The 19,782-nt window shown below is 37.0% G+C and overlaps 1 protein-coding gene across 1 annotated transcript in view; it reads left to right on the forward strand.

The window, feature by feature from the left end:
* The window catches only part of ZSWIM6 (zinc finger SWIM-type containing 6), an 867,641-nt gene that overhangs the window by 798,434 nt on the left and 49,425 nt on the right, over positions 1–19,782 (forward strand). The window contains exon 10 of the mRNA XM_044063817.1: positions 13,117–13,252. Within this exon, the coding sequence (XP_043919752.1) occupies positions 13,117–13,252 (136 nt within the window). The remainder of the gene's footprint in view (positions 1–13,116; positions 13,253–19,782) is intronic.

Raw genomic sequence — 19,782 nt, forward strand, 5'->3', positions numbered from 1 at the left:
TAATCCATACACCAAAATATCATTGTACCATGTCCCTACAAATATGGGAATTGCTACACTAGTTCATGTGTGAGTACTTAGTTTACCGCTATAGCCTTTGTTTTATCTTTATTAATTTTATATCACAGAAGACTTGAAACTGTTTCAAAATGTTCCATAACACCAAAATGTCATTTTCTGAATTTTCCAAGTACAAAATAATAATATCTTCAAATAAGAGAGGAACTTAGTTCTGACCTCCGACCCTTCATATATCTGCCTAATTTACCCTGATATTCTGTCAGGAAATGCAAACTCTCCCATTCCTTTACTCATAAAATTCCCATCTGATTCTTTCAAATGCTTTCTGTGCATCAATACGCAGCAATAATAGCGACATGTTCTTATATTCAGCTTTCTTACAGATCGTTAGTGTGTTAAGGTCCCCAAATGTTTGCCCCCTCCTCAAAACCACTTTGGTCATATCTATCAGTTTTGGCAGCAATTTTTTCCATTCTATTAGCTAGTGTAGGTCTATATGAAGCCATGTCTGAAGGACCTTTACTGTCTTTGAGTAATAACAACCACCATAATTTTCTTCAAAGAAGTGATACTTCCCACCTTGTTTAAACACAACCTTCCAAGTCTTTATCATTTTCTTCCCACCTTCCACAGGAATACCATATTTTCATGGAGACTTCCCTTTTAATTGATTATACATCACCATTTTTTATCTCGTCTATTCCTGTTTTAGCAATTAATTGTTGAATCTCATCTTCATCTAGCCTTGTTATAAATCTGCCTGCCATAAATTTTTCCATTTGTGCCTTTTCTTGACTTTCACATTTCTCTCCCTATTAGAAATGTTCATTAAATTTCCAAAGTATCCCTAATGCCTTTGTAGGATCTCCGGTTATTTTGCTTTTCTTGAGCCCTCTAAGTTTGGCTAAACCCCTTTTTCCTTTCTGCAGCCTAAATTATTCTGCTTAAAAGCTTTTGTGTTCTGGAGATGTTATCAAAATACTTGGTTAGTAGCAACATTTTTAACTCATGCATATTATCCACATACCCCCTTATTTTCTCTTTAGCACTCTGCAGGTGCTCCTTAAATGCCTATCTTTTTAACAGGTAAGTTGGAAAGTCCCAGTGTTTCTCTTTTACTTCCTTACCCTGCATCTTTATTTTGGCTTTTATTAGTGCACATTCTGAAATATTTAGTGGATGTGTATCAAAGCTTTCAATTAAAATACCCCTGATGTTGTGAAATTTAATTTCTATCCAGCCTAACCCAGTTATTCTACCTTGGAAATAATATCTACATTCTGTGTGAATTCTTACTGCTGAATTCAGTCTTCTATACCAAATATTCTCTTATATTTCTTCAGATGTCTGCCCTCCTTTGTTATATTTCCCTTACATATCCCACTGATACATTCTCACTATTGCAGATCTAATAGTTTACCTAGAGTGTAAGTCCATGCCAGTGTAATTTTTCTCCCCTGCCGGTAAAGTCTTGCTATCACAAGTCTATCATTGTCCTTTTTTTTCTTCTGTCACTATTGGGAGTCATTATAGCAATCAGTGTTATTACTCCCCTTTACCTTTGTTCCTGATATTTTTTCAGTGCCCACCATGAAATCTTTCCTTTGTCAAATTCACAAGCTCGTTTCTGTCCAGGTGTTATATGTACCCTGTGTTTGTTACTGTAATTCGGTACTCTTTGCTATTTGTTTGTAGTTGTAAGGCCATTTACATTTCATGATAACATCGACAGATTAGTCATTATGCTAGAAAACTATTACTCCATACTATTATCCATGTCAGTTCTTTTTAATGCATATTTCAAACATTTAACTTACATACACATACTGTTTGGCAGGCTAATCTCTTATGCAGGTGCTTCTTCTTGTTTCAGTTTGAACCTATGTCACATTTTTCAAGACTTTTTGCTTCAATAAAAACACTCAAACAAAAAGTAAATAGAGATTCAGAACCACCACATCCTGTTTTAACTTGCAGTAAACACACAGATCTATGTACCCTGCCAGATAGAAACAGTTGCCCAAAATCAGTGGCTGTATGCACAGGCATTACATTTTAAAAGTTACCCATGCAGAAAAGCATGCTATGACCTATGTTCCCACTTACACTGACTGCAGTCTGTTCCTTTCATATCTGTGTTCCCCTTCCAGATGTAAAAGCAGCTTGTATGCTTTCAGTAAACATAAAGTTTTAGCCCTAAATTCCACTACTTACCTTTAAATAAAAAGTAAAATTATGCTCTGAAGAGACAAAGTATTAAGACTAATTATATATACAAATTCTAAGACTGCACAATCCTTGGGGAAATGGAATATTCATCTACACAGGGATAGTCATTCTTGCACACCTGTTTACCATCTGTTTCATTCAACCAAATGGTGTTGGCCACACACATCTTGGTATTGCTGTCATTCAACTCGCTGCCCTACATCTCTATATATGAGTCTATATATCTATATATATATATATATATATATATATATATATATATATATATACATATATATATTCTCTCTCTCTCTCTATATATATATATATATATATATATATATATATTCTCTATATATATAATGTGTGTGTGTGTGTGTGTGTGTGTGTATGTAGACATATTCATAGATTGTTCCCCTGCATTTTGTCAAACGTCCCATTTGTTGGGGTGTTGCTTATTTTGATGAAACAGATAGCTGAGCTGTGCAAATGTCGAAGTTGTGAGTTAGGGTTATGGTCATGGATAGGTTAGGGATAGATGTAAATTTGTGTGCAAGTGTGTGTATTTTAATATCCCCATTAGGGTTGGGTGAGGGGATAGATGTAGTGTTAGTGTGAGTGTGTTTCTGTAGTGGCGGTGTTACAGAAAAGTTTTTATTGCAGTAAGGTGTGTGGATAGGGTTGGGGGAAGGGGCAGAGTTAGCACCTTACCATAATAAAAACCTTCCCATAACACTGCTACTATTCAGACAAATTTGTGTCTAGTGTTTGGGGGGTTAGTATATATATCAGGAGAATAAATGGTTTTCCCTTCTCAATATTTTTCAGTTTGTGATTTCTTGCATTCAGTATGCTTTATGTTTGAACATTTTTTTTCAGTGTTTGAGTCTGACATTAAGAATTTTCAGTCCAGACACAATATAACATATATATGTGTATATACATACAGTATCTATATGTGTGTATATATATATATATATATATATATATATATATATATATATATATATAATACATATATATATGCATACACACACACACACACACACACACACACACACACACATATATATATATCTATGTAAATATAGATATGCACACACATGTGTAGATGTTATTAGTTTCCCACTGTTTCAAACTTCATTTAATATTTCACTGAACAGCTTGTCAGTGTACATTTAAATGTTAATTATGCTTTACCACAAACATATCTGTCAGCACAGAGAGTTTGGAGGTCTCATGATAATTGCTTGTACCTGCCGGCGGCTTGCCGTAAAGCAGTTGGTAATGTTCATAGGTTCATAGATTAGTACTAGGCTAACTGCCCTTGCGAGCCATTTTAAGCCTAGCCAATTATCCCTTGTGAGACTCAAACCCTGTACCTTGTGTTTGTAAGGCAAACATCTTAACCATTAGGTCACCCTCCCAACCCTAAATATACAGCCTCTGCAAGGTTTAAACCCAGGACCCTGCACACAATAGACAAAGTGTTTACTACTAAGCCATGCCAGATACAAAGTAAACAGCCTCTGCTAGGCTCAAACCGAATACCCTGCACACCGTAGACAAAGTGATTTGCCACTAAGCCATGCCAGATTGAAAAAAAAAGGCAGCTAGTAGCTTTACTTATGGGTTAAAGAATCTTTGTAAATTTCAATCAGAACACACTGTTCAGAATTATCATGTTTAATTGCTTGCACCAGTAGCCTTCTTGTCTCACACAGAACATCAGTTAATGGAAAAAATAACTAATGATGTTGCAGATATAAGAAGACTATCATCTTTCTTGCCTTTTATCATTTTGTCTTTTTTTACAAACCTATTTGCTTAACAAAACCTTGCCTGTAGTTTAAACCAAGGACATTAATCTAGCTATCCACCCCTTTAAAACTAAGGAGATTTTTATTTTAATTCTATATGTAATGTAATAAGTACACTTTTATATCCCCACCCCAGCAGCCCAAGATCACAACATTATATTAACTTTAACTTGCTCCTTTCCAACCTTTCATACTTTTTTACAGTGTAAAGCCCAACTACATTACAATTAAGAAAATTGCTTTCTTGTTTTAAAATCTGTAGCATATACAGCAGTCAGTGATAGGACTCCACCACCCCACATTTAAATTACCCCTGATTGCACATAATACAAAAGTGCTTTATAATATAACATTTCATTTATGTAATTAATTTTAAGTACATATTAATAAGAGCAAAAACTGTTTTACTTACAGTTACTTCTTCAATCCCTTCAGCGTTCTTTTGTACAGTAATAACTTAAACAGGTGTGTATGCTTTATAGTTCACCAACCAGTTTAACACAGACAACAGAATTCCAGTCTTTCTAAGTCACCTAAGGGCCACATTTTACATTTCTAGTCATATAGCTAATGTGAGCGCTACTTGCAGTTCCCCGTGTGTTCAGTAATTTCACAATGCTTTGGTCTTCTTCCTGATCATCTCCATCTCCCAACACCAGTCCCTGGTTCAAATCCAAATACCCTGGATTCTTCTTATCTACTCCTTTTGTATCGCTCAAGCATTTTCTTTTTTTCTGGTTGATTTTCCTGTACTTTCTTAAAATTACTTCTTTGTGGATAGAGTAATTGCAAGCCAGCAATCAACTTTTATCCCATTTGATAATTTTACTGGCCTAGTTAACTGTTGTAGTTTTCAAAGTGGGAGATCCCTTGATCAGTGTGCATTCATCTTGCAGCTGCTGTTTTGCCTCTACACACTTGTAACTGTATGTTGTATAAAACTCTGTATTGTAAGACATTAGACTAGATGGCTATGTGTATGTTATCAACTCAGTATCTGATATTTCTGAGATGTCCAAAAATGTAATTTGCTGAGTACAGAGAGTATGCTTAGCTACATTCGTCGGTCTAGGGGTATCTGAGTAACATATTCTGATTGCTAATGATCTGCAGTGGCTGTTCCTATTTGTATGTGCATAGTTTCCCATTTGTAGATTTTATTATTTTTGTAATCATTCTCTACATTAAATGGTGCATCAGTTGTAGTAAGCTACCTCAGCAGTAACACCGGCAGGATGTATGGTGAGCTGTGAAAGGTCTCTCTTTATCTCTCTCTCTCTTTTGAGCTAAAACTTGTAAATACTTAATCAGTGGAAGTATTTTTAGCTTCATGAGTTTTGGTATTGCTGTTTATAGTGGTTTGAATTTCTGCTTCCTTCAAAGATCAATAACTTAAGGAAAGTTTGACAGTCACTTCCTTTTCTTACTGCATTTTGATCTGAAACCCATCAGGACAACCTCGTCATATTGGAATGCCTTTGAACATTGTAGTAAAATTAGAAAAAAAACATTCTCCTTCCATGATTTTATACTTACATTTATGTGTTTTGTCACTGTTTTAGCATAAAAGTGTATTTGTAGCAAAGCAGGGCCTTTTTGATGATTTACTAATGGGATTCTGATTAGGTTACTCACTAAAGTTGTTTATTACTACACTGTTCTGTTACATAACTGCAGCGTACCCCTTTGTTTCTGTTTTCTGTCTGGTTTCTATATTTGTTTTCTTAACTAGAGTTACTATTGAGTGGGCATACTTCCACATTGCTCAGTTAGCAGAGTTTAAAATGTTATATTTGCAGCTAAGTTATACTTTTTGTTTATGACTGAATTTAACATGTGGTTTGTTCTTGCAGTATGACTTATTCTGCATTTTCATATTAGTCTCAAGACTGTTTTATGTGCCTTGTAGCAGAAAAGAAAGCTTGGTTTGAATATAGTGTAGGTCTCACTTGTATGCTGTTGACAGCTCCAAAGGAAATAAACAACATGAATGTCCATGTAGTTCAAGTCCTTAGCCCACATGGGAGAAGTAAAAAGTAAAAGAATGTTGGCTGATGTGGGCAAGCAGATCCAGTCGTTAGTGACAGAAATTGTCAAAAGTAATGTGGAAACCTCATACTGGCTTGAGCAGATGGAAAATGATTTCACAGTTTCTGCATTTCATGTTACTGGACTAATGAAGGCTTGTGAAGTAGCAGCAGTTCTTTTTTTTCATCAAGCAGTGGATTCCTGAGGTATTGCAGATACCCAAAGATGAAAAGTGGTGTGTGTTTATTCAGGGGCTTAATGTCATGAGAAAGTCTCACACTACAAATATCTTGAGGTTGGCAGTGTTATTTACCAACAGTCTAGATGCTTGCAGTGTCATTTTTGTGTGTACTGTACACTCCCGTAGGAAAGCATTCAGCAAAACCCAGCTCACTGGCTGGTTTTATTGCTAGAAGCAACACTTAAGAATTACTCTTTTCTTTTGCTGAGAAAACAGATTTACAAAGTTGAGAAGCTTTTGCTTAGTCACACGCAGTAGGAAAGAGGGTTGTTTCCAACACATTTACTTTACTTTCATGAATGTCTCCTTATTTCTATGTGTGTTTCCTCTAATGCAAATTGTGTCAAAATTTATGTCATCAGTTTGCTGTTTGTTAATTAATGCAAAAGGTCCATTATATTTAGTGATCCTGTTTGAAATATAAAGAAAGTTTCTGTCCACCTATGTTTAACTGTAATTATATACTTACTGGGTAGGCCCCATGGTGGGATTTGCTCTTGGGTAAATGTAGTTCACTGTTTTAATTTGTATTTTATGTTATATACCCGTGCTTACAACCTTACTGTTTACATTTAATTAATTACATAGTGGTGCACAAACTTTTTCACCAGAATACTGTCAGTTTCTTTGCTGGCAGACTGGCAGTCCACTCGTCAGTCTGCCACTTGAATTCTGTTCTTCCTTCCTGTTAAACCATACATATTCCACAAAATAAACTGTTATCATTACTGCTTCTCCATTCCAGTCTACAAGCTCTGGGAGTCGCTCCCTAACAGCCGAAAGGGATAACTCTTTCCCAGAGTTCCAGAGCATATAGCCTGATGTCTTATATAACGTCTACTCGCTCCTAAAACTCGTTGCTGTAATAAGCAGCATCTTAACATGCCTCATAGCTGTCCTCATTGTTGAGTCATTCTTCTTCACCTTGTCCTCACCTGCCATCCTCCCATGCCACTCGCATCTTTTTTACCCCTTTCAGCTGTTTACTGGGAAGGTAAACTGAACTTACCTTTTAGTTGTTAGTTACTGAGAGATAGATGGTTCTGTGATTGTATTAAATAACTGTGTGTTAACATTTGATTCATGATTGCTAAACTAAGAAAGACCTCTCATCTGTCTCTATTTTGTAGGAACTTTCCTATTTTTATGTCTGATTTAGGATGTACCTATTTGTGTCTGTATGTCCCTATTTTCGGGCTTGATTTACCCCTTTGCACAATTTCCGTTGCTTATTTTAAAGCTGTCTCGCTATGTTAAACCCATTTAACATAGTGAGACAGTTTTGAAAAAAGCAACAAAGAAAGCAAGATCTCCGTTGCTTTTTACAAACTGTTTCGCTGTGTTAAATGGGTTTAACATAGCGAGACAGCTTTAAAAAAAGTGAGACAGTGTTGCTGTAAGAGTTATAGTAATGGAAAAAGTCTGGGCGACCAGACCTTTTTCCATTACTATAACTCTGATTTACAACGTGCACGCTGACCAATCAGCGTGCACGTTTTTGAATATTAATGGGGGGGTCGTATAAATACACATAAGTTACAAGGAGAAATGCTGTATAAATAAAGTTTTGCAATACCAAATAAAAAACATTAAATATCTGCAAGTAAGTAGTAACTTCACTGCTAAAACAAGCAACAATGATATGTCCATTAAACATCCCTTGGATGAAGACTCCAACAGAGAGTAAAAGGTCGGCAGACCATTGGTTTGTATGACCCATTTGTTGGCTGTCTTACATGTTCCAGTAAAAGTATCCAAGCCTACATCTGAGTCCCAATTGACAAAGTAGTCCTAGCTCTAAAACATAGCATCACCCAAGCAGTCTTAGTTGATCAAAGACTAATCCTCTACAAGCTGCCATAAGTAAAAGACTTCAGCGTAGATGAAAATAAATAAGTTGTAGATATCTGATGTAAAATAACATTCTATATAACCAAAATCCAGAAAATAACTGAGAATCTTGAAATGATGACAGCATTCAATTCACACCACTACAGTCCGTTCCTCGATATTATCCAGAAACTGTGCACTCACTAAAAGGATGATAAATTCAAAGCCCAGAGCAATAAAACAACAAAATAACCAAGCTTTGAAGACCAAAGGGAGTTCATAGGCAGACATTTGCCACCATCTTCAGACATGCGCAGAAAACCTAATGGCTACACCAGCAGTTACACCATCATGATGGCAGGATTCTGTTAATCAATGAAAAGCAGTAGAGTATTAGTGGAATGTCATCTTCATCTTCATTGAAATGGGAGCTTCATCTTCACTGATCTAAAAATGGTTGTCTTCAAGGTTGTGTTTTGTCCTTTACCGTCTGTCAGTAGCACATCATAGTACTACTACAGAAATGTCAGGACACAGTTGTACATATCCAGCAATAAGTCTGCTGCTAGCTGGCTTCAGCCTTTTGTATTAAATGTATTGCTTTGCTCTTTACCAACACCTCAAATGGTAGACTCCTACCTTGCTTTGTTTATGATGTATCCCTATTATTTGCCTTGTTACTGCTTAGTTTTTGGTATTGCAGGATGTTACAAACACATATATGTGTGCATGCAGCAAGACAGTACCACTGAAGAGCACCTTAGGTTGTAATGACTTTTTGGGACTCTACTCATTACCTTGTGAGAAGAAGATTTTGAAGAAAACTCTGATCTACTAATTGTAATATTTCTCCAACTGGCACAGCACACCCTGTAGCCATTCTTCTAGCTTTCACACTTGATCAAACCCCAGATCCCCTAATTACACCTTTCAGGTACCCCCAAGCATAGCCCTTCATCAGGAGTCCACCTTGACTCTTCAAGAAGTCAGCCTTGACACTAACTCACTTGTAGTCCTAGGGAGATTTTTATCCACTGAGGAACTGCATTGTTCAGAGCCAGGAATCATTGTCCTTATGGTGACCAGTCAAATTCCCTACCTTAAGAAGTCATTACTTCAGTGATATCAGAAATGTCATTACCCCCTGCAGTCCTTGTAGATGACGTCTGCACCTCCTAGTCTCCAGCATAGGTTTCACAGGCACTGGGTTTCCCCAATCACTATCCCCCCAGATTAGGAAATGTCTATCGTCCACTTCATCCATTCCCCAAACTCAGATTTCCTGTGGCACAAATCGATGCCCTATTTGTGCACTATCAGGCTGAACTGATCCACAAATTCTACATAATTTGGTGAGACTGCTGCTTCAACTGTAGTAGAGCGCTTATAATTTGTTACATAAACATTGTTAGACTCCAGTGTCCAAGAACTTGAGGCTTCGACAATTATGAGTAGGCTTACAAGTTTCAATAGCAGAAACATGGTTTTGATCAACTGTTACAAACCTTATGTGTCTTAAAAAAAAGTAAAAGTGTTCTCAACTTGAAAACCATTAGGACAAACTGTAGTAAAGATGGCAGTGGGGCTGTGCTGTTCACTGGTAAATCCTCACAGGTATCTTTGATTAGCATGGGTACAGTTGACCATGAAATAGGCTGGATCATTTTTTAACCTCATAAATGTAGCAGGTTCATAAAATGAGTATGATCTGTGTGTGCTTTCTGATATCTCATTTACTTCTGCAAAGGTGGAGGACATTTTAGATTCCTTTTGAAAATGAATAGAGCAGTTTGTTATAGCTGGTTTTGTTGTGGCAAGTAAAAGAAAGGTTTGCTTCCCCAATAAGGCAGCTGCTAAATATTAAAAGTTGTTTGGAGGCATCTTCTTTCATGCCTTTATATTCTGTAACAAGTAGGTGCTGTTTTATATGATTTGTACTACTTCAAGCATGCAGAACTTTACAAATCAGGTTTTTGTCAGTATGGCTGGCTCCAGCCACTGGATTATTTAAAAAAAAAAAACAGAAAAGAGGCACCGTCATTACTTTTGATATCAGCCTAAATCGTTTTGGTCTGAGTGGTAATACATACATTAAAATCCTTGATCCCTTTGGCATGAAACTTTAGTAATCAAGTGTCTTGCTTCTTTTAAAGATGCTGAGAATGAAACACTTCTAGGGGAGCAGTACATTTCTTTACAGGATCCAATCATATCAGCATACCAATCTGGAGAAAAGGGAAGACAAAACAGTGTATTTTGTGTGTGTATGTATAGTAGTACAGATTAAATGGACCCAACACTGACACACGAAATGCAGATGTAATAACGTTGAAAAAGCCAACATAGACACACTATTGTGCATGTGCCAAGAAACCGCCTTGCCACATGCAAAATTAACAACAATAACAAAAAAAAACATTGTTTTTTTGCAGCCCCCCACTCCCCCTCCTAATTATATATACTAACTCTGAGATTGCACTAACACTGGGTAAAGGCATGTTCCCTAACCACGGGAATTGTGCGATCTCTGGCACTTGCTGATCAGCTGTTTAGTCAATCATAAAGCAGTCGACCAAACACAGTCTAAACCTTTTTGCAGAGAATCCACATATATATGTATATGTGTATGTAATGTCTATATGTGTGTGTGTGTGTGTGTGTGTGTGTGTGTGTGTGTGTGTGTGTGTATATATATATATATATATATATATATATATATAAACAAAAAAGGAATGTAGTACACGGTACCCAAAGAGCAGCACTGTAAGAAGTAGATACAAATCCCAAGGTATACCCGTGCAGTTACCACAGCTGTAGTCATAAAACAATTTTATTGAAAAATAATAAGTATAAAAGAATGAGGGCTTTCAGGTGGCTTCCACCTTTCTTCAAATTCAAAGTGTCTGAGCAAACAAGAAGTATTTATATAAATCCTGTCCAGTTGCATTTGTCTTCTGTAGTTATCAACCAATAAAAACATGTTGAAATACCAATTAAAATTAGTCATTTAGCCTGTAGTGTTGTACATGCTGCTAAAATATTCAGACTAAAAACTTATCATTATTAATTAAAAAATGTGTTCAAAACATATATAAAATAAATAAATAGCTATGCGTTTCCTATAATAGTCTCTAAATCACTAAATTATACGTAAAAATGATCACTGAATAGCAGGTGTGAAAAACATTCACATACCAATCATCATGCTAATACCAGCCAAAGGACCAGTGACATTATAGCAAACAGTGAGCAATGGTAAAAAACTGGGTCTAGTCTGGGTGAATTTAACATGGAATACAAACCACCAATCAAGTTGTTTGAATCAAAGAACAGACCAATCGAAAAGACAGCCAATGTCATAACTCAAATCATGATCTCAACTAATGAACTAGGAAGCGAACAGCCAATCATATTGTTTATATATGTGTATAAACCAATAAAATAATCAGCCAATGGCATAACTCAAGTTAGAATCTCAGCAAATGAAGAACTGCAGAAAAAACAACCAATCAAATTGTTCAAATGTAAAAATAGACCAGTGAGATGAAGAGCAAATGAAAATCAACAAAGTCCCCAGTTTTATGCCACCTGGTGTTCCCAGGTGGTTCCACATCCAAGTACTAGCCAGGCCCAACCCAGCGTAGCTTCCAAAATCAGACAGCATTCCATACCACATTCAGGGTGGTTTGGCTGAAGGGTTAGTTAAAATTATAGTATTGTATATACAGATAAAATGCTCCAACTAAAGATTTATCTTTGTTATTTAGGAAAATATGTCCAAGATGTATATAGAATAAATAAATAGCTGTGTATTTCCTATAATAACCTCTAAATCGAAAATAATGGATGAAAACAGTCAGTAAGAGTAACAGATGTTAAGAACATTCACAAATCAGTCATCAAGCTAGAATAAGCCAAAAAAACAATAAGTTAACAGCATTGTGATAGTGAACAAAGGTAAAAGACTATGTCTGTTCTGAATGAATGTAACATGGAATACAAACAACCAATCAAGTTGTTAATATCTAAAGATAGACCAATGGGATAGACAGCCAATGTCTTGACTCAAATCAAAACCTCAACCAGTAAGGAACTAGGAAGTGAACATCCAGTCATATAGTTGGAATACATGTATAAGCCAGTGAGATAGTCAACCAATGTAGTACCTCAAATCAGGACCTCTACCTATAAACGATTAGAGAACAAACTACCAACCAGATTGCATAAATGTGGAATTGAACCAATGGGATAACTTGGTATTTTTGCATTGTGTAAAGGGTCATTGTGATCAGCACACTAGCCAGCTAAATAAGCAGTCCAGAAACCATCTTCGGAAATAAATGTACATGTGTGCATAAACATGGGTCAGATTCAATAAAGCCTACACTAAGTGTACACAGTATGTATTCAAGAACATTCCTACCAGATTTTTGTGCTTTCTAGTCTCTCAGAAAGATTATACTAAGTGTATGTGTAGCCTACACTTTGTGGTATCATTTATGTATCCCTGTCAATATTTAAAGCTGCAAGAAAGTCAGTAGGAAAACTGAAATTAGGATGAAGGTGTGAGCTATACCTGTGTTGTCTGTTCACTCAGAACGGTGTACATAGTGTAGGCGTTATTAAATCCTGGGGCATATGTTTTTACATTTTATTTTGTGCATTTATTCTGCCTGATTTACAGATGGAGATATTGGAGTGATGGGCAGGGAACAGTAGAGTGAGGTTCATAGATTGTTTAGGGTGAAGTGACATGACATATTATGGTTGAGATTGCTGTAAATGGTATGTAGTACTGAGATCTACTGTTAGCTCTCAGACTTCATCATGTTATGATTTCAACTCGTACAGACATTGTATATAAACTACTTGTGACATTAGTGGAGTTGACTTTGTAACCTGAAAAGACTTCTTTGTATAACTCATCTGAAATGATGTTTTGTTTCCTTCTTCCCTTTTTGAAAACAGCCGGGCCATATAGTGGTTTAGGTGAAATTGTCCATCGAGAAAGTGTTCCAATGCACACATTTGCCAAGTATCTTTTCACATCCCTCCTACCTCATGATGCTGAATTGGCGTACAAAATTGCACTGAGAGCTATGCGGTATGTACAAAGGGTTTGGGTGGATTCTCAAATGTTTTATTTATATTGACTTAAATGTAATTGTGTTTGCATCTAGCTGTAAATTACAATTTCTCTGTGACCTTCATCTGTACTGTTGTCATGCTGTACATTTTATTCCCAGTTTATGAAAATAAGGCTTGTATTTTTCTGAAAGCTATACCATTGTTCAGCAAAAGGTTAGTTTATAATTCATTGAATTTATTAGCAGTAAAGTGAAAGTGCTTTGTTTCTGAAACATCACATTGAGTCTTTGATGTTATTTTATATTAAACCATGCTAACAAAGACAGAAGAAAGTAATATGTTGATTTTCATATGTAGTTGCAAATATATATTTTTTCTGAATGTACCTGTCATTCCCCCCTATAGCATCTTCTGGATATGACACCATCCAGATTAAATTCCATTACAAAGTGACCCCACCCCTTTCTTTCTGTGATGGTTGTATGTCTGCTGCTTCCCAGCATTCTTGCGTTCCTCCCGAAGCATTACTTTGTGCTTGTTTTTCATACTTTTAAAGCAGTTTTTTGTTATCACTGTCATCGTTAAAAGTTTGAGATTCAAGAAGCAAGTATCACAACATGAAGGAATGAGCACTGAGCAGATTGTGTTCCACATTGAAAAGCTGGAGACTGAAGACCAAATGATTTCATTGCATGTGTCTGCATTAAAAACTGCTGGATATGCACACCTTCAAACTTATTGTGTTTGTAAAACTGTATAGCTTTAAACATTTATTAGCAATGAAAAAAGTAATAGATATATGTATGCATGTTTACAAAGTTATCGATGTATTTCAAGTTGTAGTAAAATGTATCACCTGGCTGAAGATGACTTAATTCTGCAGAATTGATTGGAAAGTAACAACAAGAAAACTACATGGAGAGGTTAATTTTTGTCTGAAAATATTCTTACTGTATTCATAGGTTCATAGGTAGGTACTAGGCTATCAGCCCAAGGGCCTAAGTAAGCCTAGCCAACAAGGTTCCCTGGCTTACGCCACCCAAAAAAGTTAAATTCCTGTGCCCCTGTCAAGCAGAGCCACAGAAGTGATCCCCGGGGTGTATTTCCTATTTCCCATCCACTCATTAAGATTTTTCTTGAAGAGTGCTAATGAGTAACTTTGCTTGACATAGATGGGTAGCTTGTTCCAGAGTATAGGTAGTCTCTGGGACAGGAATCTGTCCCTCCAGCATGTCCTGTTTATTGTGGTGAAAAGGTTTAGGTCCCTAGAGCATGTAGCTCGGAGGGGTTGGGATTTCTTTAGGTGTAGCATTTCCAGCAGCTCTGGGTTTAACATAGCTTTATATGTTAGGCAAAGATCTCCTTGGAGTATGTGATATGCTACAGAGTAAAGCTGGAGTTATTTGAGACAGTCCATGTAGGGCATCTGTTTGAGGCCAGTAATCCTCTTTGTGAGGTACTTTTGTGGCCTTTCCAGCTGCTGCAGATGTCTTGTGAGGTACATTCCAAAAAGGGCGTTGCACTCTATAATGGGTCTAATGAGTGCCAAGTAGAGGGGAACAGTGACCTCTTTTTTCCTGGATGAGAACCTTTTTGCGATGAGGTCTGCCACATAGAAGGATTTCCTGACTACTGTGGCAATGTGATTATCAAAGGAGAGACTACTGTCCACCTGGGTCCCAAGGTCTCTTATCACACATTCGGCGTTAAGTAGACTGCCGTTTATGTGGTAGTTCATAGGTACAGAGTTTTTATCAAAGGGGATGACAGTGCACTTTTTGGCATTGAGCTTGAGGCCATGCCTCTGACACCAGGCATCTGTCTCCGTGAGGCCCTTCTGTAGGATGTCCACATCATTTGGGGATTCGACTATGGCTCCTAATTTGCAGTCATCTGCGAACTTTGTTAGCTAGAGGTCTTCTGTGTTAGCCTGTACTTCAGAGAAGTGATACCAAACAGGAGAGGTCCCAGGACTGAACTCTGTGGTACTCCACTTGTCACTGGTTTGAAGTCAGATTTGGAGTTTGCAACTTTTACAGTGTGGGTTCTGTCAGTAAGCCAGTTGGCAACCCATCTTGTAACGTAGGGATTTATACCTAGGTTAGTGAGTTTAGCTATAATTCCAGAATGAGGGATGGTGTCCGAAAGCCTTGGCGAGATCAAGATAGGCTGTGTGAACCACCTTACCCTCGTCTACAGCTTTGGTGACTGCCTCAAAGAACTCAATCAGGTTCAGAAGGCATGATCTGCCTTTCACAAACCCGAACTGGGTGGGGTCCAGAGTTTCAAGGTTATCAATGTCTTTGTTTATGAGTTCCATGATGATACATTCCATGGCCTTGCAGACCAGGCTTGTCAGGCTAATAGGGCGATAGTTCCCAGGATCAGTGGTGGCTCCCACTTTGTGGAGTGGGATACCTGTTGCTGTGCACCATTCAGTGGGCACAAAGCCTGACGTGAGACTATGATTGAACGTGGTGCTTAAGTGGGGAGCCAGTTCGTTCTGAAGTTCATGTAAAATGCAGCCTGGGATGTTGTCCGGTCCCATGGATGCTGTGTTTTTGGTTTTAGGGAGTGCAACTTTTACCTGCATAGATGTGATTACAGGGACTGTGCATGGATATGGGCCCTTTAGGGGGTGAGAGTTGGGTAAAGTTAGCACTGAACCTATCTTCCAGGATGTTGGCAATATCAGTTGGTGCTGTATTTTGTGTGCCATTGTGCTGTAACTCAGAGCAGATCTGGGTGTTGCCATTGAAATTCTTGACATAGCTATAGGATGCTTTGTAGTTGCCCTTAGAATCAGTGGCGATTTTGTTTTCGTAGCTAGCTTTGGAGGATCTTATAAGGGATCTCAGCTTCTTACTGAGGCTGACCAGGGAGCTCCTCCACTCATGGGATTTTACTGTGTTTTGCAACAGTTTCTTCTTTCTGTTGTAGAGTTTGTTTATGGCAGGGGGCCAACAGATTGGCTTCCTTTTTTTAGAGGATAGCGTCTTGATTCTGTTTGGGATAGCACAATCCATGCACTGGTGTAAGCGCATATAGAGTGCATTTGTGTAGGATTCAACAGTCGTAACTGTATTGTCCATCTGCACGGGTGTCATGAAGTTCACCACTTTTGTCTTAAGAAGCATGAAGTTGGCTTTGTAGAATTTTTTTACCATGGTTTCCTTAATGGTTGTTGGGGGTGGGATGCGGATATCTAGGGTGATTAGCTTATGGTCGGATCTGACCAATGAAGAGTTGATTTCAGGTGTGGAACACCAGTCACTCATGTTGGTAATGACTAGGTCTAGGATATTGTTGCCCCTGGTGGGGATGTGGCTACGTTGATCCAGGGCATTGGAATTTATGAATTCCAGAAAGCGTTGAGTGAAGGAGTTGGTACATGAGTAGTTTTTCCAGTTAATGGTGAGGTAGTTGAAATCACCCATTATTAGGGTGTTTGCTTGAACCCTAATATTTTCCAGTATATCAAGAAAAGAGGAGTGGAAATCCTGGGGCATGGTGGGGGATCTGTAGCAAGCTACAATTTGGATTGCAGTTTTGCCCAGAGTTAGCTGCACTTGGATGGAGGAAGTCTTCTACGTATTTAAGAAATATGTATGAGTATTTCACACCTTTTGTAGTATAAACTGCTTAAACCTCCAATGTAAGTGATGACTGTTTCCTTTACATTTAAAATTCTGAATTTGAGAATTCTGTCTTTTTAGTTCCACTGACAAAGTAAGTTTTTCTAAAAGTACTGGGGATGTTAGCCTTACATTTTCTTAAGTTTCAACTGTAAGAAAGTTCAGCTAGATGAAAAAAGTCAAATCTTCAACTATTCAATTCTATAAAAAAGGTTTTTTTGCAGGCCCTCACCCACCACCCTTTACTTAAGTATGCAAACTGTGGAGAAGAGATTACACATGGAAATAGAAACGACACAGGTAGTCATTTTCTATGGAAAACTCTGATTAACGAGTTTCAGCTCTAGCAGATTTATATTTCTCAGTTGAAGCCTCTCCCCATTAAAAGATGAAGAAGAGTATGGTGATTACTTTGACCATATACAGCAAAGGTCTTTTCTCCAGTTCTGAGGTTTAGATTTTGGCAAAGATAAGAGGTTTATCTGGCGAAGAAAAAATGTAGGAGCATTTTCAAGGAACGCTTGTAATAAAAAAATCTGAACAATACATAAAATTAAGTTTTACTGGGTGCTGATAGTGTGTGATAAAAACATTTGTTTCCTGTTCTTAAAGTCATGTTTACAAGTGTATTTGTTTTACAAATAATTTCATTTCCCATTGTACCCATGATAAAGTTGCAATTGATTTTCCAAAAAAAAAACAGTAGTGTGTTGCTTGATTTTTTGTTGTTGTTGTTCACGGTTTACTCAGTTTTTCTCTTTAACAACATTCACAAAATGACACCAGGGTAGGTACTGAGCTGTGATTTACATACAGCCCCAATGTGATATGGGTAATCAATACCAACTTACTTCTTTCTTATTTACATGGTAGTTTCACCACTACATCAGTTGTTAATTTTCAGTGTGATGAGTTTCATGAGCAAGAACTAGTTAACAGATTGTCTTTCTAGGAAATAAGAAACTACTTCTGATGCTTTTAACATGGAAATATAGTAATCTATACATTAATTTAAGTACTGAGAAATTTTGGGTTCAGTCTTTCATGATGTCATGGCAAAGATTTTCAGATCTGAGAGGGGGGGAACATCAGCAAAATATGCAGAAACAACACACTTTTTGCATCAAAAACTATGTGGCAATATCAACTCCAAAGGTTTGTTTCTTATACTTGATATAGAACATGACCAGTTCACTTTTAAGACAATTTTAGGGCCCATTTGAAAACTTTCTTTTGGAGGGGTGTTAAGACAATAGCTATATTGTGAGTATTAGCCTTTTCCAATAGTGAAACATTCTAGTTCTTATTTTAATCTTAAGCCTGGACTTTTGTGTATAATAAAGAATGGTCAGTAGTCATTAGCTATTTAAAAACTGGTATGAAGCAAGGAGAGTTTTATAAATGAAAACAAGCCTCAGTGCATGATGGATGTCATATGTGCACCTCGGTAGTCTTTTGATCATTGTAGACCAACTTTCCAAGATGTGTTTTAAGATTACTATAATTGCTAACATTTTTTTATTAAATTGTCAAACAATTTTTTATTCATACCGACATTACATAAATTGCTCAGCTCCTCCCCTAAACCTCATTTTCCTCAGTATCAATCTGTATGCATTATTCCTACAAAATGTGTTTCCGTGAAATGTGCTTCTTTCCTTTACTAAAGATCCAGCCTCCAGTTCTTTTATGTCCTTTGCAGTAGTCAGTACTTCATTTACTCGATTTAGATTTTGTTTCCCATTTTTAGTAATCATTTTTTTGGGCAGCCAACAGCATTAAGCCCAGTAAGGCTCTACTATGTCTAAGCAATTCAGATTTGTGTCCCAGCTCAAAAGAATTGTTTCATTAGTTACAACCATTTGTTCCCCCAACAATGTGATCAAAGTTTTCTGCAGGGAATTTTTAAAATCTGCCAACTCAGTATATTTCTGAAAACAGATTTCAGGTATTCCTGTCTTCCTCACCACACCTCCAGCATTTCTATCTACCTTGAAGAGAAATCCTCTGAAATCTACTTAAGGTATAAAAATATCTTTGCAAGCACTCAACATGCAAAAATCCTAAACCTCATAAAGTGAGGCTTGTAAGTGTTGGCAGGGTATTTTCTAGGAAGGATTATATAGGGTATAAAAATAAGTCTTTCATATTCCACAATAAGGTGGCAGGTTAGATATAGAAGTTGTCCAGGGTTTGAAAATTGAAGTTTTAATGCCAGACCTTGTGAGGTGAATTAATTTCTGGAAGGAAAAATCCAAAGAATTCTTCTGGAGAAATCTCAATTGGAGAGAAGTTGCTACAGACTTTAGTGTATCTCTCCACTGCCCAGATTTTTGCAAATGTCTTGATTTTGCCTCATATTTATCTGGTCTGTACCTCATATAAGTTGTTTTCTGGCAAATCATTGATGATTGAATAAATTATAACAAACATTTGAGTTTCAGACTTCATATCCTTCAGAAAATGCATGGTAACACAAAACCTTTTATTCTAGCAACTTTCTAAGTTTATAAGAACAATTATTTAAAACCTGTCCCTATTTCTGGGCCTTTGTCCCCCATTATTTTTGTCCAGGTTTCTTGTTCTAAGAGGTTGAGAGGTATGAACTTTAGAGAGTGGTATGTGAGAGTTAAATAAACAGCATCTTCAGGATCTTGCACCACTGTGGGAAGAAATCACATCCCAAGCTGCTGCAATGCTGTGTAGTAACAGTATACTTGGTTGGAAAAAAAATGCATCTAAAAACTTAAAACTGTGCCACTTCCATGTTGTGCTGCAGATTTAGTATAGGCAAATTAAAATCTCAATTGGTTTTGCCTATGGGGTATTTATTTTGTTTGAATTTGCCAACTGAGATAGGGCATAAACAAGTTTAAACAAGGGGTAAGCATGCATGTTCCATTGGCAAAGA

The sequence above is a fragment of the Protopterus annectens genome, chromosome 2.part2 (genome assembly GCF_019279795.1).
Source record: "Protopterus annectens isolate FY-2018-M chromosome 2.part2, PAN1.0, whole genome shotgun sequence".
NCBI classification, from domain to species: domain Eukaryota; kingdom Metazoa; phylum Chordata; order Ceratodontiformes; family Protopteridae; genus Protopterus; species Protopterus annectens.